This window comes from Carettochelys insculpta, chromosome 13, assembly GCF_033958435.1.
Source record: "Carettochelys insculpta isolate YL-2023 chromosome 13, ASM3395843v1, whole genome shotgun sequence".
Lineage (NCBI taxonomy): Eukaryota > Metazoa > Chordata > Testudines > Carettochelyidae > Carettochelys > Carettochelys insculpta.
Window position 1 is genome coordinate 40,969,295 of NC_134149.1, and position 18,428 is coordinate 40,987,722.

General features: G+C 45.7%; 1 protein-coding gene across 2 annotated transcripts in view; it reads right to left on the bottom strand.

Annotated features, from left to right (window-relative positions):
• The window catches only part of PCDH19 (protocadherin 19), a 132,516-nt gene that overhangs the window by 67,217 nt on the left and 46,871 nt on the right, over nucleotides 1–18,428 (bottom strand). For both annotated transcript variants that reach the window (XM_075007819.1, XM_075007818.1), the window contains exon 3: nucleotides 2,902–2,960. In XM_075007819.1, the coding sequence (XP_074863920.1) occupies nucleotides 2,902–2,960 (59 nt within the window). The remainder of the gene's footprint in view (nucleotides 1–2,901; nucleotides 2,961–18,428) is intronic.

Below are 18,428 nucleotides of genomic sequence, written 5' to 3' on the forward strand. Positions count from 1 at the left end.
TGGAAGAGTACAGGATAAGGAGGGATGTGTGTTAACAAGTGCAAGTGAGCAGCTCAGTGCATGGAAGGAACACTTTGAATAGCTACTGAACTGTCCTGCCCACATGGAACCTCCGGAGTTACCACCAGCAAATATACATCTGCAAATTAACAGCAACAGACCTATGAAAGAAGAAAATCAGAAAAGCCATTGCCCATTTGAAAAGCAGAAAACACACCTGGTCCAGACATATCCCCGCAGAACCAATCAAGGCAGGTAGTGAGATATCAGTCAACACGATATATAATCTATTTAGGAAAATTTAGGACACTGAGGAGATCTCACAAGATTGGACACATGGCTACCTTATCAAGCTTCCAAAAAAAAGACAACCTGAAGGAATGCAAGAACTGGAGGGGCATCACGTTACTGTCAATTCCAGGATAAGTGTTCATTAGGTTTCTCTTGGAGCGAATGAAGACAGAAATAGATAGACAGCTCAGGGAATAACAGGCTGGCTTCCGAAGCAAAAGATCTTGTACTGAGCAAACAGCAGCTCTCAGCACGATCGCAAAACAGTCACTCGAGTGTAACTCCCCCCTGTATTTCACCGTCTTAGACTTTGAAAAAGTCTTCGACAGCATTGATAGAGAAACTCCTGCAACACCGTGGCATCCCATCCAAAATTAGTAACCTGATCCATTCAACGTACGAATCCTCGACATGCCAAGGCGTTCAGAATGGTGTCTTGAAAGAATCATTCAGCAGGAGTGCAGCAAGGGAGCCTATTGTCACCTTTCCTGTTTTTGATTACAATGTACTGGACTATGAGCAGGACAACAGATGGTCATCAACAGAGCATTTAGTGGACACTTTTCAAACAGCTAGAGGAGATTGATTTTTGTTGACGATGTCGCCCTCTTTTCACGCCAACAAGAATGCATGGAAGAAAAGGTTGCAATGCTAGACAAAACTGCCTCAATGACTGGACTGAGCATTAACTAGGGAAAGATCAAAACAATGAGGCTCAACCAGTCCGACACTACCACCATCACACAGGGAGATGATGACCTGGAAGATGTGAAGCACTTCACATACATGGGGAATATTATGGGCAGAGACAGAGGCACAGACAAGGATATCAATGCCAGGGTAGGGAACACAACAGCTGCTTTCAAGATTATTCATCCCATATGGAGTTCACAAATAATATCCGTGAAAACCAAATTGTGGATCTCCAACACAAATGTGAAGAGTGTGCTCTTGTATGGATGCGAGATCTGGAGTACAAAAAAGTCTTCATATCACAGGCTACAGACAGACATTCATAAACAGATGCCTGAGGTACGTCCTTCGCATCAAATGGCAAAACTTTGCCACAAATGAGGAACTTTGGAACAGAGCAGGACAAGAACCACTTGAAGTTCAAATCAAGAGAAGAAAGTGGGGATGGCCAGGCCTCACCTCTCAGAAAACCATCATTCAGCAGAGTCTATCAAGCTCTCAAATAGAGCCCACAAGCAAAATGCAAAAAAGAGGAAGACCTTGGAAAACATGGAGAAGATCTACTGAGATTGAAGGACTCCTGGAGTAAGCTAGTTTTGTACCAAGACAAAGTGGAGGAAACTTGTAGATGACCTAAGCTCCACTCAGAGTAAAGGGGCTTAAATGAAGCCAAGACACGTTGCAGGCAGCCCATTTCTCTCCAGCAGTCACATTATCATTGCTAAACATCATGAGCAATGCAAAGAAACATTACCTGCCCTTCACTGGCTGAGCTGAAGTTGCTCAGAAAATGCAATTGGAATTCCCCACCTTACATTTTGAGATGCAAATAAATGGGATATTAGTGAGTAAAGCAATTGGATTCCTCTCTCCTACTGGAAGATTTAAATAGATCAGGGGCCAGCTGAGCTGTCTGTTACACCTTTGTTGCTTCATTGCCTTCATGAATAAAGCTACACAGATAAAACCGTGCAGAAGTTTGTCCAAGAGCTGCCTCCCAGACCATAGCGGAGAAGGGGCTGGAACTAGAGTAGGCAGCTCTGTTCCTTCACCTCCCCTGGACTGTCTAATGCTATCGTGCAAACAGGAGGGGCAGTAACCCTCTCCAGGGCACAGACCTATGACATACCAAGAATACAGATCTCCTGCACTGCATTCTGGCCTCCTGTTAGAAGCCATTTTGTCGTCTCAGAATCTTCTACGGGGTTGGAAATGCAATGGGAGAACTGAAAGTTTTTTAGACCGTCTCAATAAACTAAATTTTTATCTCCCAGTTAAGATGCAACCCAGTGAAATGCAATGGGGTCAAGGTAGTGTAACAGAAAAGCTAGTTAACTACTGGCTCATTTCTTATCCTACTGACGAAGGCTTAGGGCTTGTCTATACTTACCGGAAGATTGACACGGTGACACTCAATCTTCCCCGGTTCGATTTAGTGCGCCTAGTGGGGCGCGTGAAATTGAACCACCTGGGGACTGCCATCAACCCCCATACTCATTGCAGTTGGGAGGAGGGGGGAAGTAGGCCAAAGAGTTTTTCCCCCATAGACCTCCCACTATGGGGATGGTGGCAAAAATCGATTTAAGATATGCCCACTCCAGCTATACAATTTTCATAGCTGGGGTTGCACATCTGAATTGGGTTTTTTACCTTAGTGTAGACTTGGCCTTAGACATAGACTAAGTCATTGCTAGCTCCCAGCGAAGAGGCAAACATAAAACAAAAAAGGTTTCCCTTTACTACAAGCCATGAGCCACGTGATTTAATAGGAAGTAAATACTGTTTTAAAAAGGAAACAATTGTTCCCAAAACATTTTGCATAGAAAACATCCATCAGCCCATAATAAGGCAGAAAAGCGTACTAAACAATCTGGACTTGGCTAAGCAACCCGAGCATTTTCAAGCAAACCCACGTACCTCTTTATTAAATGGGCTCTGCTGTTCACATAGTTGGAATCAAACGAGTAGTTTTCCGTCTGAAAGGAGGAAAAGAAAATGGAGACAGTTATAGTCATATGCCTAAGAAATGGAACCTCGGGTTTGCACGGTTTGATGTATTAAGGACACAGGGCCTATGTGATTTATCAGGTAATTAACTGGTAAATCCTGAAACTAAAAGACACCAACCTGGGCCCGCACCTGCTTATCCTTAATTCAGGTAAAACGCCAGCAATGCGCACCGAGTAGAGCCATTCTGTCTATAAGATGGTTGGGGTGGGCACCCCATGTGACGGCCACCTCAACTGTCCTATAGATGGGGCCCAGGGCCACCACCTAGGTGACTCGCATAGGGTAGCAGCAGGAGTCACCCTCCCCCACAGCAGTGGAAGCCAAAGCAACCAGGCTGCCTGCTCTGCTCCGCCCTGCCCTGTAGCCCTCTCCCAGCCCACTGAGCTCTGCTTCACCTGGCAGCAGGAAATGCAGCACCCCAGCCCCACAGGGCTCCCCCTTCTCACAGCCACAGTGATGCAGACTTCAATGGGTGGGAACAGGGCAGCAGGGGGAGGTGGGGTGGCACAGGATGGAACAGAGCAGGCCCAACCCCCCCCCCCCCCCCCCGCCGCCCCACACCAGGCCCCCTCACTAATCCCCTGGTTTGTGTTGCTTGGGGAGGGTGCTTCCAGGAAGGAGGCAGAGCAGGGCTGGGAAGGGACAGAGTGGAGCAGTGGTAGGGTGGGGCAAGGCCTGCTGCAGGTAGCGTGGCCCTGGCCACTGAGCCCTGTGCACGCCTAGAAATGACTCTGCCGTTGGGAATTCAGCCCACAGGGGGAGTGCAGACTGGGGTTCTTTTATTGGCATAGTTTGTTTTCGGGAACCCCCTTTGGGCCCACTCCTGACTCCATAGGAGCCTGCATGAGGCATTCTCCATTCATGAAGGGCGCTCAGACACTCCTGCGCTGGACTTGTTCAAACCTAGAGATACCGTGTGAGCTAATGAGCTAGGAATTGGCTAGAGAATTGGGAATGCTGGGTTCTAGTTCTGGCTCCCAATATGGCCTTGCTACATGGCCTTGAAGAAGTTGGCAAAGATCGACTTTACGAAAGCAGCCTCTGATTTTCAATACCTCAGTCACTGAGTGGTGCAGGGCAGGATGTCCGATTCTCAGAGATGCTGAGCACCTCAGCTATAAAGTGAAGTCAATTGGAGCTGTAGGGGCTCAGCACTGCTGCCTTCAGAGAATCAATCTGAGCCCCAGAAATGGAGGCACAAAAATTAATGGAGATTTGTGGAAAAGTTCACCTCCCTATTCCCTTGCCCTGGCTGTAAAATGGGGAGATTGCTAGGGGCCTACCTTAAAGAGAGAGCGGTGAAGAGTTCATACAGCATTATAACTATTACTAAGAATTCATGAGGTAAACAGAATGGTGTTCCACAGAAGTACAGCCGCAAGATGGTGCCTGCTGGCCTTCCCCTGGCAAAATTCCCACTGGCTTCAGAGAGAGCTGTATTTATGTGCATGAAGGCTGAATTTGTCCCTTAGAGAGCAAGAACTACATCTGATGCAAAATGAACAGCTTTTAAATACCCTGCTTTGTTTTTTTAGGCAGCTGAAGTTTCCAAGTCCTGCCGGTCTTTACATAAACACTTGACCAAAAAAAAAAAAAAAAAAAAAAAAAAGGCTGACTGGTGACCACAGAACAATTTGCAGAGAAGAAACAATGTGACTGCACTCTGTTACAAAACTAATTGCTTTTAATTCCCTGATGAAGCCAGTTCGGTGTGTGGGAATTCAGCAGAAAGTTCAAAAGGTATTTTTCTTATTAGTGTATAATTAACATGTTAAAATATTTATTGCATAGATATGTAAATATCAGCCAGGTGATCCCCTGCTGGAGAATTTAAAGGGGGCGCTTTATTTTAAATCTGTTTGTAAAACACCGGTGTGAGGACATCCCTGAGCTGAAGGATATTACAAAGGCAAATAATGATGGGTATGCTTAAAGCTTGGATGGGACAAGAGAGCGGGAGAAAAATCAATGCTCATAATATATTTTGTGTGAAGTAAAACCACCCTCCCCCCCAACTCTGTACTTAAAACAATTTAAACTTGTAATAAATTAAAAAAAAAAAAAAAAAAAAACACCTCTGTTGTTGGTTTTCATAGGCCCAGGTATTGAATAGCCAGAACTTGTTTAGAAGGAAAGAAAAGGTTCAGTGTCACAGTCTATTAGGCTGAGAAATAGCCTCCCAGGGGAAGTGATGAAAGCTGCATTGCTTGAGTTGTTCTAAACACAGGTGGGAGAAGACTACAGAATATACCACAGGGATCGGTGCAGATAGGCCAGAAGGGAAAACAGGCAGCAGGGCCTGCCAGTTATTCCTGCCAGGTAATCGGGTATTAGCACATCCTGGAATCATTATTTCGTCCTGTATTATGGGTACAATGAAGAGACCTGAGACACTGTGCTCCAGACACGCCTCTTTCAACCCCTTATTTATCCTTCCTACCTGCTTTAAACACAACAAAGACACCATCATCTTTTAGTAGCACCTGGCAGGGTCGCCATTTAGGTAAGGCAGCAGGACAGGGGGGTTGAGGAACCCCCGAATTTCATATTTGAGGATTGCTTAAATCCCATGCTCTGGCTAGCCCCAGATGCAGTTCTTAAAAGTAGCAGAGCTTCAGCTGCTCCCAGATTTGCTGTTCAGGCAGGGAGTTTGTTCATCAACAGAGGTGAGCAGAGTGATTGAGATAACAAAAGTCTTGTCATTAAATTCATTGAAGGGTGGTTAACCGATCATGAAAACACTGCCAGGTACTCACTCTACTGAGATAGGAAACAAAGGGTAGGGTATAAAGAGTGAGACTCAAGACAGTTGAAGAGTTGCACGTTACCGGGGGCTGTGCTGGGACCAGTACAGTTCAACTGGTTCATAAACCATCTGGGAAAAGGTGGTAAAATTTGCAGCGGTTACAAAATTACCCCAAATATTGAAGCTCAAAGCTGACTGCAAAGCATTACAAAAGGATCTCACAAAACTGGGTGATTGGGCCACACAAGAGCAGATGGAATTCAGTGTTGAAAAATGCAACGTAAGGCGCATGGCAAAATATAATCCCAGCTATACATACAAAATGATGGGGGTCTAATTAGCTGCTACCACTCAACACAAAGTTCGTGGAATCATTGAGCAGATGTTTTCAGGGAGCCATCCACAATGTGCTGTGGCAATCAAAACGCTAAACAGAATATTGGGGAATCGTTAGGAAAGGAAAAGAGAATAAGTATATAAAACCATGCCATGCCTACATCTTGTACACTGCATGCAGATCTGGTCACCCTGTTTTTAAAAGGATATAATGGATTTGGAAAAGATACAGAGAAGAGCAAAGGAAACGATGAGGAGTATAGAACAGTTTCTCTCTGAGTTAAAAAGATCGAGGCTTTTCAGCTTGGAGAAGAGATGACTGCAGAGGAGGTTATGTTAGAGGGCTATAAAATCACCAATGGTGTGAAAAAATTGATTAGGGAAATGTTATTTACTCCACATAACACAAGAAAGTCACCCAATTATGTTTAGAGGTAGCAGATTTAAAACAAGCAAAAGAAATGTGTTTTTTTTTAAGTGGTCAACCTATGGAATTCCTTGCCAAGGGATGGTGGAAAAGCCCAAACTATAAGAGGGTTCCAAAAATATCCAGGAGGATAAGTCCATCTGTGACCCTGAGCAAGGATGGACAGGGATGGTGTCCATAGCTTCTGTTTGTCAGCGCAACAAGAGAGGGATCGCTTGATGATCACCTGTTCTGTTCATTCCCTGGCATTGGCCACCATCAGAAGACAGGATTCTGGATTATATTGACCATTGGTTGGAGCCAATATGGCCATTCTTACATAGAACCCAGATGTATCTGTCCCCTGCTGTAAACCACTAGACCCCCCACATCCTCCCAGAGCCGAGATAGAACCCAGGAGTCCTGACCCGGCTTCTCTCTTCACAGTCCGTAACAAAGCAAGCACAGACATGAAATTTTAAGCCGAGCCAATGTCCCTTAAGTGACTTGCCACAAAGACGGAACATGTTAGTAGAAGAGCTAAGCGGATTTAGTGTTTACTTAATTTTCTTTGTTTTATATAGGAATTAGACACAGTGCTCCTGTCAGCTAACTGTTAAGTTCTCTGCCCTAAAACTAGAGCATCCAGATGCTGCAGGAGCCCTTGGAAAGAGGTGATGTGATGGGAGGTGGGGAGATACAGAGTCAGTCCTCTGCCTCCAGAGCTGCTGCTTGGCTCATGCTGAGCATGCTCTGTACTACTGCTGAAGCTGCTGCCTTCACTTTGCACGTGCATGCACACGTGCACGTGCGTGTACACACACACACACACACACACACACACACACACACACACACACCCCATTAATGTGGCATGAACCCCCCTCACCCCCAACACACCAAATCTGAAATGGTGCCCCTGGCAGCTAAGACCCTAGTATGCACTTTCCCTTCCCCTGCCCCCCCATATTCCTAGGGTGCCACATGGCCAGGCTTTGACATCTCTCCATACTCCCTCAACCATACATAGAAAATGAAGGGGACCAATCTGGCTATAACTACTCAAGAGAGATCCTGGAGGCATTATGGATAGTTTTCTGAAAACATCCAATGTGCAGCAGCAGTCAAAAGAGCAAACAGAATGTTAGGCATCATTAAAAAAGGAATAAAGAAGAAGACAGAGAATATCTTATTGCCTCTATATTAATCCATGGTTTGCCCACATCTTGAATACTGCATACGGTTGTGGTCGCCTAATCTCGAATGAGATATGCTGGCATTGGAACAGGTTCAGAAAATGGCAACAAAAATGATGCGGGGGTTGGAACAGGTGCCATATGAAGAAAGATTGAAAAGACTGGAACTTTCCATCTTAGAAAAGAGGAGACAAAGGGCGGCTATGATAGAGGTCTATAAAATCATGACAGCTGTGGAAAAAGTGTCTAAGGAAAAGTTATTTACTTGCTCCCATAACATAAGAACGAGGGGTCACCAAATGAAAGAAAAGGGAGTTTTTCTTCATGCAACCCACAGCCAACCTGTGGAAGTCCTCGGCAGAGGATGTTGTGAAGACCAGGGCTTTAACAGGGTTCAAAAAAATTTAAAAAAAAAAAAAATTATATATATATGAATTCAGGGAGGCGAGGTCCATCATTGGTCTGATCTAGTATGGCCATTCCTATATTCCCTACCTGCAGTGTACACAACCGCACCGACCACGTTAGACACCTCTGGTTCCCAGTCGGCTTAGGGAGACATGAGGGGGATGCACTAGCAAGCAGACAGCACCCTGAAAGAGCCACATTTTGCTTTCAATTAGTCCCTCCACCTAGAAGGCGTATGGGCCCATCCCAGGTCAGAAATTGGAGCTAGATTATTTAGCTAACAGAAGGCAGATCAATTCTTCCCTGTTTCCACAGTGGGGCTGAAACCTAGGCTGAAACCTACCCTTCGCTAGTCTCCCTGATCCTATCTGGAGCCTCCAAGGCGGCACCATGATACACGTATTAATAATAAAAATAGCCTGGAAGAAAAGCAAAAACCAGCTTGAGTCACAAAGAGCCCACGCAGGGCCAAATTTTCTCAAAACGTGGGATGTTCAGTATAGCATCAATCCCTCCCCCCACCCGCCCCTTTTGGTAAGTGCTACTTTGGAGTACGATTTCCTGCTCTTATGGCAATTACGGACACAGTACAAAAGATGCATGCATCTTTAATGTTGCAATAAATAAAGGAATGCAGAGCTGGCTGCCAGCACAATCCTACTAGCAGGATGCACAGAATCAGGCAACTGAAGCAGGGCTGGCTATGACACCAAATCATGCGCCAGTGCAGGTTACGCTCAGGTACCAAGATGATAAAGCAGAAGCGGCACTGGTTAAATGTGACCTTTTCTGAAATACAGCCCACCACCTAATTTAAAAAACAGGAGACTCCCCGGCGGGAGCATGCTAGCCTCTGAAAGCTGGGGGAGCTGGCCCAGCCCTCAGCACAGCTCAGTTATTACTTTCACATAGTAATTACTACTGTAGCATCACGCAGGAGATTTATTGCAGAAACTACCAGTCCCTGCCGTTCTTGCAACCTTGTTCTTGCAATATCATTTTGATTGTTAAAGCGTTTAGTGTCTCTGTAGGAAACATACACATGTATTTTTAAAACACACAGAGCAGATTTACATTGCATAAGATTTCCAACACAATGTTTATCCATCAATCCTGACGCTTCCACCTCCAGAGGAATGATCTGACCCAGCCACAGAGATCTCTGCTGTATTATCTTCCATAAACTTGTTGTGGATGGAGGGGGAATCAGGAATGTATTTGTTATAAAGAATGGTGTAGTTTGTAAATAAGCTATGACAGCCGTTGAGCGATGGAGGACAGGAGGAATCAGAGGCAGCTTTAAAGCAATCACTGTGCTGATGGGAGAACACTGAATCATCTTGCGCTATCAGAGGCAGGGCTGGCTCCAGCAAATCTGGAGCTGCTCAGCTAGCCTCCTCCTCAAGGCAGCTGCAATGCCCAGTCATCAGCAAATGACCTTCTACACCCACCTGCCTAAGCTCCTTTAATGTGCCAGCTGTGCGTGTGGTTCAGTCCCATTACGAAAGGGAGAAAGGGAGCGGGTGGTTGGAATACGGAACAGGTCCAAAGCTGCTGTGTGTTCATGCAAGAAGCTAAGGAATAACAGATGGGGGTTTCCAACTAAACAGGAGAGGAGAAACTGTGATGCATCCCAGCCAGGGCTCCCATAAACAGGGGGAGTGTCATGATCCCCCCCAGAGCTCTGCCAGCTTGTTTTCCACCTAGGAAGGACCACGGCAGAAGCAGCAAATGCCACGCTAGCATGTCAGCCCATCACTAGTGAGGTTGACCCTGCAAGAGCCAACAGCCCTTGAAGAGCCAGCAGGGACTGTTTCCATAGAAGTGCATTGTTCTCCTGAAATAGACAGGACTGCATATTGTCTTATTAATGCCGTCTGGCACACCCAGACCACGCTGGTTCCCAATGCCCATCCTGTCCAGCTACCCATCAATATCTCCCAAGGCCCCTGTGTTGTTTGCCAGTGTAACATGCCCTTTGATGTCACCACATTTGGCCATCATGCTGAGGAGACCACTTCTAGAAAACCACATTCAGTGGCTCCCAAGTTCTAGACAACACCACTAGGAACATTCCTGGCAACTGGTCACTACCAGTGTGACCACCACGGCACGAAGCAGTGGAGCTGCACGGGCGGAAGCAAGATATTTGGAGAACTTCAGCACAAGCCATGCCTGAGAGCAGCCAGCAAACCACTTTAACGCTCTCAGGCACATTCCAGGGATTAACGTGCACCAAAGTGGAAAAAACGCTGTAAATGCTGAAGCAGCTCAGTCATGACTCCCAAAAACTTTCTGCTCAGCTGCTTCTGAAGTTCACCCAACGTACAGAGCATCCATCCCTGGTTAAGCTCTTCTGCTGTATGGTCCACGAGCATACCACACCCTGGAATGTACTTTGCCTTCCAAACAGGTGGCAGAATCCATGTAACGTATCAGTACCTTACAGAACAGATAGTGGTGAGATGAGTGTCCAGTTGTAACTGACTCTAAATCCAGTTAGAAAGGATTAGGGTAATGAATCGGGGTCTACTTAAATCACAGAAAAAGCGCACATTTTCTATGGGTTAGTCACAGCATAAACAGCAAATTTTGCAGATGGGATCCTACAGTGTTCCTATATATACACAATAAGTATTGTACAGTACTCAACTTTTGTCTAAGTCACCCTGAATAAGGAAGCCCACTGCAGGAATTCATTCATATAAAATACATACTAAATAGTTGTACGTAAAGCTGTTGTACATTTATACTTACCTAAATAAAACAGTCTATTTTATTCATTAAATGCTAGCGTCCACTAGCCGTTGCAGCTGACATCTTCTGCCCATACACTGAAATTGCACATTCTGCATCCACAGAATCTGTAAGGCAGCGTTTTGCCACCCTGTGGAGTTCTGGAAACCAGTCAGAAACAGAGCCTGAAAACTTACTGGCATATGACATTCTTTGACAAAAATCAAGCAAGCAGCACATTTGTCATTATCCTTCCCCACCCAGGAACTGCTTGAATTAGCTGAGAAAAGGCATCGGATTTGGATCAAAAATGCAAGCAAAGACTCAAAACGTATGCAGCTGGTTGTTTAAATGGAGGGGGCAGTGAAAGATTGTACCTGAAGCACTGGTTTAACTTTTCTGCTATTGACTCAACCATTTCTGGTCTGTAGCTATTTTCCGTTTGGCAGTCTGAAGGTTCTTGAGACTCCATATCTTCCATCCAGCTGATCAGATCTTTCAGTTTGTTATACGCTTGGTGAATCAAAACCTGCTGAGTTTCAAACCACACAAGAAGCTGCATGAACCAGATTGTGACCTCAGCTACCAACTTCACCTGATCGTCAATGTCGCTCTCTTTTAACAGATCGGAAATGTAAGCAAAAAGACGGTGTTCCTGGTGTGATTTTGAGCTCCTCAAACTGCTAGTAGTTTCTGTACGGTGTGCAGCTGCATTACACTGTGAATTCCACTTTGTAATCACTGGTTCAAGCAGAAGAACACTGCTTTGGCGAAAGCCACAGACTCCCTGAGTCATAGCTTGCAACTTAGACAACGCTTGAATATTTTTTGAAAGAAGAAACCGACACAGCCACATTCAGGAAACAAGTGCACCAGATATCACTAGCCATTGAAAGGATGTGTGCATTACAGGTAATTTGAAATGCACTAGACATCACTCCTTGCAGTACATCACGTTATTAGAGGGAAATGCCAAGACCTTGTTGAAATCTAAGCTGCTGTAGTTTACAATAGCCTTTGCTACAGCTTGCGACACAGATGAAAGAATTTACCAACTTGAGCTGAACAGGCTTGGTTAGGAAAACTGGGCATACAGCCTCCTTTCCAGCTGCCAGGTACAAATAAAACTGTGCAGCGTGTACTTACTCTGTGCATCTGTTGCTTTGTCAGCTACAAGTGAAATAGAATCATATTTCTCCAGCACAGATTTTATAGACCGATTGTGCTTTGCAATTGCTTCTCTTAGATAATCTTGGTGAAGTTTATTTGCATATGCCAAACTGCCAGCATTTGGTACATGTTTCCTAAAGTATTCCCTTAGCACTGGACCATCCTTTTCTTCGTGACTCATGTTGCCTGTTTCTTTAGATCTAGATCTGGCCTGTAGCCTCTGCACAGGCTTCTCATTTAATGTGGGAGTCTGATGCAAAATGAAACTTGATCCTGTTTTTTCCTAAACAAATGCAGAGTCATGTGGCAAAATAAACAAAGCAATTTACTACCATCTGCATGTAAGATTCTTACCGGGTTCTGATTCATATGATCCAATGCTGGAATGTGTTTTGACCATTGTTATATGCGACAAAGACCTTTTCACTAAACCTGGTGACTGTCCTGCTCGCATGTCATCATAAATGACGACACACACACACAATCGCAATCTACTGTAATGACTGCCATGATCACTTTAGTCTCCAGTGGGCTACTTGTCAGACACTCAATCAACTACCCATTTCGATGACTGAAATGGTATCACATGATTATAGTCAACTGCTTCTGCATTCTGGTAACCCCAGAAGTTTTGCCAATAATACACATTTTCATTTTGACGGTTATTTTTGTGAATAATTCCGTTATTTCAGTTTGGCAAAATCTGCAACAATGTGAATTAAGTAGATTCCCAAAAATGAGAGCTGTAAAAAGACACATTAGATAATCAAGTCCGTGCTGGAACCAAACGGCGCCCTCCTGTAGAAAACGTACTACGTATTCAACGGAGCATCTCCTTATCGCAACATTGTCCACCGACCTTGGATGATTTCTCCTTCCCCTCAAGCACAGAGCAAGGATGTTCCATTAGTCTCGGGCGACACTGTCCTATATCCCCAATCAACAGAACGGGAAGGAGGGCAAACATTGTCCTACCCAACCCTCTTTCTTTCTAGCCAAGAGATCATTTAGGAATAAACCTGGGTCTTCTTCACATCATTAGGAGTTTTACCTCTGACTTCAGTGGGACCAGAATTTGATCCTTTCTGTTCCCCACCCCTGCCCAAAAAAACCCATCATATTTTGGGTCAGAAAGAGCCCTCTGATCAGATTTGGCTGCCTAGCTCTTCCCACACATATGTTTACAAACAACCAGTTCTCACTCCGGGCACTTCTGACTGTACCGGCTGAACCTCTCTAGGCCAGCACACTCTCGTCCAGCAACATCCATAATTAGCCAGATGGCCACTTATTATGAGTATGGACAAGTTTCTTGTGGTCCTGTAAAATTTGTTTCCAGCCACCAGTCCTGGCTCTCGGTGTTCTGGGCTGCTGTTTTGCTGTAATTTACCCCTAAATGTCTTCTAAGAGCCCAGTCAGCAGTGGGAGTGTTGATAAGACTGCTAAACAGTATTGATCTCCTGTGGTCCAACAAATTCTCTCATTCAGCACTGGTCAGGTCCTGAGGGTGCCGGACAAAAGAGAGTCAACCTGTATTTTGCTTTACTAAAAGGACACCACAACTCCAAGTCTGATAGATTTGGTTTCTATTGGGATTTGAGCTTCACACGCTATCTGTTCCCAGGTTTGACTTCAAGCTGCCAAAGGAATCAGTGCTATTAATGCAAATTACTTCCAGACCTCAGATACGACAAGGAGTGATGAGGCCACCCTGGAGAAACAAACTGATTCCATCCATTGGTGGCCCACAGCCTTCAGGCGAGGGCTGGCAGCAGGATTTAAAGTGATACACTCTATGTAGTTTATAAGGCAGCCTGGCAGTTCGTAAGACTGCTTCTGAGCTGCTAGATTATTTGTCAAGGTTACCTCAGTGCAGGCTATGGGAAATAGAAAACTAAAACAGAATTGAGGTTTTTTTTCCCTAGGGAAGCCCTGGGTTCTGGCTTGCATTATTTAATCAAAATTCATTCGACTTAATTCCAGTTCAGCCCTCTGCTTATGAATGATTACACTTTGCAGGGTGGAATCTCTAGAGCGGTGGTGAGAACTCTCATTGATTTCAACAAGCGTGAAGGATGCGCCGTACCTCTCAGAATCAGACCTGTAAACACTGTCCTGAGAATTCACCGCATATTCAGGTTATCAGGAAGCACTGAACCTCTTCTTTCAGCATAAAGCCTACGGTTTCCCGATTAAAGCACTGGAAGATTTCAGACAGCCCTTCTCTTGTAGGGGATGCCAAAAATTATACTGTCCTATATACTTGGGATTTGATTTTCAGAGACGTGTATTTTCACATCAATTCCATCAAAGAGAAAGCTCCACACACAGATTACCAATGATTAATTTTAAAAAGCAGCTTTAGCCAACTGCAGAAAGAATGGGTCAATAAAATACAGAAGATTGTTGTTGCAAGAAAAAGGTAACAGAGCAATTATATGCCCCGCAAAAAAGACAAAGGGGCAAACAGGTTCTTCGGTATTTGGTTTTTATTCAAAATACAGTCACCTGCAAGGCAAAACAAAAGCAAAAACAAAAAAACCTGTAGCCCTACCCAATTTTTTGGAATATTCACCATTTGGTAGCCATACCTGTTGTGCTCATCATGTGCAATCCGAGATATCACTTGGATTGCTAAAATCATTAGAAACAACATGCCACAGGTGTTGTACTGATGCTCATGCTAAATATGTTATGTTTTGTTAACTAGAGAGAGCTGAAGATTGCATTCTTTAAACAAAAGCTCATTGTTCTAATGATTACTGTTTTGTTTCTTATATTTACATGGCAAGGATTTGTAAACCTGTTACTATTTCCTAAATAGATAAGCAGCCTTTTTAAAAAAAAAAAAAAAAAAAGTGCTTTTAGCTGCTGTCTGAATCAACAGAAACCTGTTGAATCAGGCAACCAGCAGGAAATTATTAAACTTGTTTAACACCAGGCCCTGCATGCCCAGCCTGCGCCCGTACCCTCCCTCCCACCCAGACCCCTCCACCCTCCCTCCCACTCACCCCAAACCCACTCCTGCCCCTTAACATCTGGCCACTCCTGCACCCCACCTCCCACCCTCATCCTGCTGCTACACCCCATCTCCCACCCAGAATCCCCACCCCCAAGCCCACTCCTGACACCTCCAGCCCCATCCTGCTCTCTGGCAGCCCTCTCCCACACAGTGAACCCCTCATTTTGGTTCCACCCCGAGCCTAGGGGGCCCTAAAAAAATCTACTAGCTCCAAGTCCCCAGAAGAGTTAACCTGGCCTGGGTGAAGCCTTTATCATTCCACCTTGGCTGGAGCACAAGGGGAATGAGGCACCTCAGTCAGGGGCCACATCAGTGTGGGTTGGATTGGGGGGGGGTGTTTCTCGCTTTTGGTGCCCCCCCCAGCTGATTTTGCTGTGGATCATTGACCCCCAACCCAAAAAATGGTTCCCCCACCCTTGTTCTAGGCACTTAACAAAACTGAACCTCTGAGACAGAGCCAAACCACAATGTTTGCATCTGGATTCTGTACACCCATAAGGCTTGAGAGACCAAAAGCCTCTGGCTTGGCTCATTGAAGAAACAGGGACGCCATGCAGTGCTGAACTTGCAACCCCTGCAGAACTGCGGGGTGTTCACAACTGGGTTGCTAGCTACCCTGACCCCATAGCCAGGTCATCAGCCCTGTAAAAAAATCAGGCTTGGAACAGGAATACAAAACTTGGCCTTTTTTGTTCTCATCTTAGCACAGCAACTTTGCACCCTTTCTACAAATAATGGTAAACCTGCTGCAACCTCCTGCCAACGCACGCAGAGACCCCCTCACAAAATGAGCTACAGGACAATGCCATTTTAGTGCCACATTTTGAGTGCTACCCCTCAGCCTCTTTTCGTCTGCCTCGCTAATGAAACTCACTCGTCACTCTTCATATTTAAAAACACGACCGAGGTCTTGATTGAAAGCGGGGTCGCCAATCTCTTGGTTTGATTTTAATAAAACCCAATGGTGCCTCAATCCCAAAACAGCACATCAAGGATTAAGATTCTTGCATACCTCATCCACTCACTGTTAGATAACCATGCCAACACCAATCTGTTGCGAGCTGAGCTAGTAAGAGGACTTCCATGCAAGTTAAACAAAGCACCGGTTGTCCTACTAGTAATACATGCTTAGTTTCAGAACATGGACTAGGACATAGCAAGCTTAGACAGTGGTGGGGCAGGAGAGACAGAAAACCATGTGGAGCAGGCAGCAGTTTGCAACTATGTGAGCCTGCCTCAGGACCCCACAGGACTGCCGACTGGAGGTAGCCCAGGTAAGTCGCCCAGCCAAAGCCTGCCTCTGGCACCCCAGCCCATCTCCCCTCAACCTTCTACCAACCCACTCCTGACCCCTAACCCACATAGCCGAAACCCTCTGCCCTCACACAACTGACACCCTCTGTTCCCCCTGCCCCCCACACAACCAATACCCTCTGCTCCTCCCACACCCACACCCCCGTAACTGATACCCTCTGCCCCCATTTCCCCCCCACACCCTGTAACCAACACCCTCTGCTCCCCCTGCACCCACACCCCGTAACCCACACCCTCTGCCCCTTTCCCCACACCCCCCATAACTGACACCCTCTGCTCCCCCTGCACCCACATGCCCCGTAACCCAACCCCCACCCTCCTTCCCCCCATACCCTCCGTAACCAACATCCTCTGCTTCCCCTACACCCACACCCCACATAACTGACACCGCCTGCTCCCCCTTTACCCACACTCCCTCCCAAACACTGCCCAAGGTTTCAACCCCTTCCAGTCCTAGGTCACAACCCAAACCCCTGCACTCCCATCCCCCACCCCAGATCACAATGGCCTCCTTCACCCAAATGCCCTCCCAAGCCCCATACCCCCTCATGCACCCCAATCCTTCACCCCGAGCTCCCTTCTGCACCCAACCTCCATCTCAGACCCCGCACCGCCTCCGACAGTATCATGGAGGAGTGCGGCCCTTGACCACGTTCCAAATTCTTGGAGTGGCTCCCACTCAAAAATTACTGCCCACTCCTGTGCTAGAGGACAGGAAGATGAAGGATGGGGCTGACGAGAGAATAATTCATCTTCAGGTCTTCATTCAAGGACCCTCAAGATGACTCCACTCATTTTCAGTTCTCTGAGGATCAATGGAGCCACCCAGCTAAAACTTAGCCAGCCAATCTGTTGGAAAAGGGGCCCCTTTGTGAGCCGGTTTGCAGGAAGCCCTGCAATTTCCCCAGCGACATTACGTGGTTAGGTTCCCAAAAGCTTCGGGTCACTGGGCATGTCCTGATCTCACAGAGAGCATTTGTCCTTGATCTCATGTTTGGTTTGGCAATAGCTGTGCATTCTGAATAAGAGCTGAGCTACGAACCTCCTGCTTGGAAGGAAAAAAGCCGTGTGCCTCCTCACACAATTTCCTTCAGCAATCCAAGCACAAGCTTTGCAGAGGATATTCTCACACCTGTACATAGTGTTTAGGAACCAGAAATTACTGTACAACGCACAAATGTCAATTCCCTTTCCTTGGCCCAGAAATCCTGAAGGTCACAGAGAAGACATCTTGATTTGAAAATTGAGGGCAGGACCATTAACACCAATGACCAGGGACATGAATAATCTGATTCATTAACTGCAGTGAAACTATTAGCACGAGTAACTGCTCGTTGTTGCGAGTAGCAGGTTCAGAGTCTGATCCTAGAGTACGCAGGGAAAAGATTGTGGTTAGACAATGCATTTTAAGAGAGCTGGTCTTCACTGCAAACCATGTTTCTGATCCGATTACTTGATGGGACATAGTTACAGATTAATTTCCTTGTATACATAGGCCTTGCCCATAAAAATAAAGCCAAAGTGACTTCAAACTCATGCTAAAACTAGTTGAGATGGAATCCAGTGCTTCTCAAGCCGAGTTTGGAGGACCACTGGTGCTCTGTGAGCAATTCGCAGGTGTGTGGCCTGCGCTTGGAAAAATGATTGAGGGGTATATATCTTCTGTTGTTAAAACCAGATACTGTCTTACTTCTTCCTTGCTATGATACCTGATTAAACTACTTCATTTTGGTTTTGCTGCATATGTTGATCTTTGTTTTCGTCTGACAAAAATTTCCTTTTTTGAAGGAAACTTTCAAAAAACGCTATTGTTTGGTGTTCCATGGTCTCAAAAAGTTTAGGAAATACTGCTCTGATCTGCATAAGAAAAACCACAGATACCTCTCACTCGCATGCAAACATACCAGCCTCAGATCAAGCTTGATTTCTCCATTAGCATTGCTGTGTATGCATAGCAATCAGGGGAAGACCAGAATGACTCGTTTTAATCGCCAGCAACACAAACAGTGGCTTTACAGGCTACAAGAGGAAATCAAACCTTGGGCTCCAGGCTGCACATGGCTCACCAAAGAGTAAGGACAGAAAGGACATTATGTAATT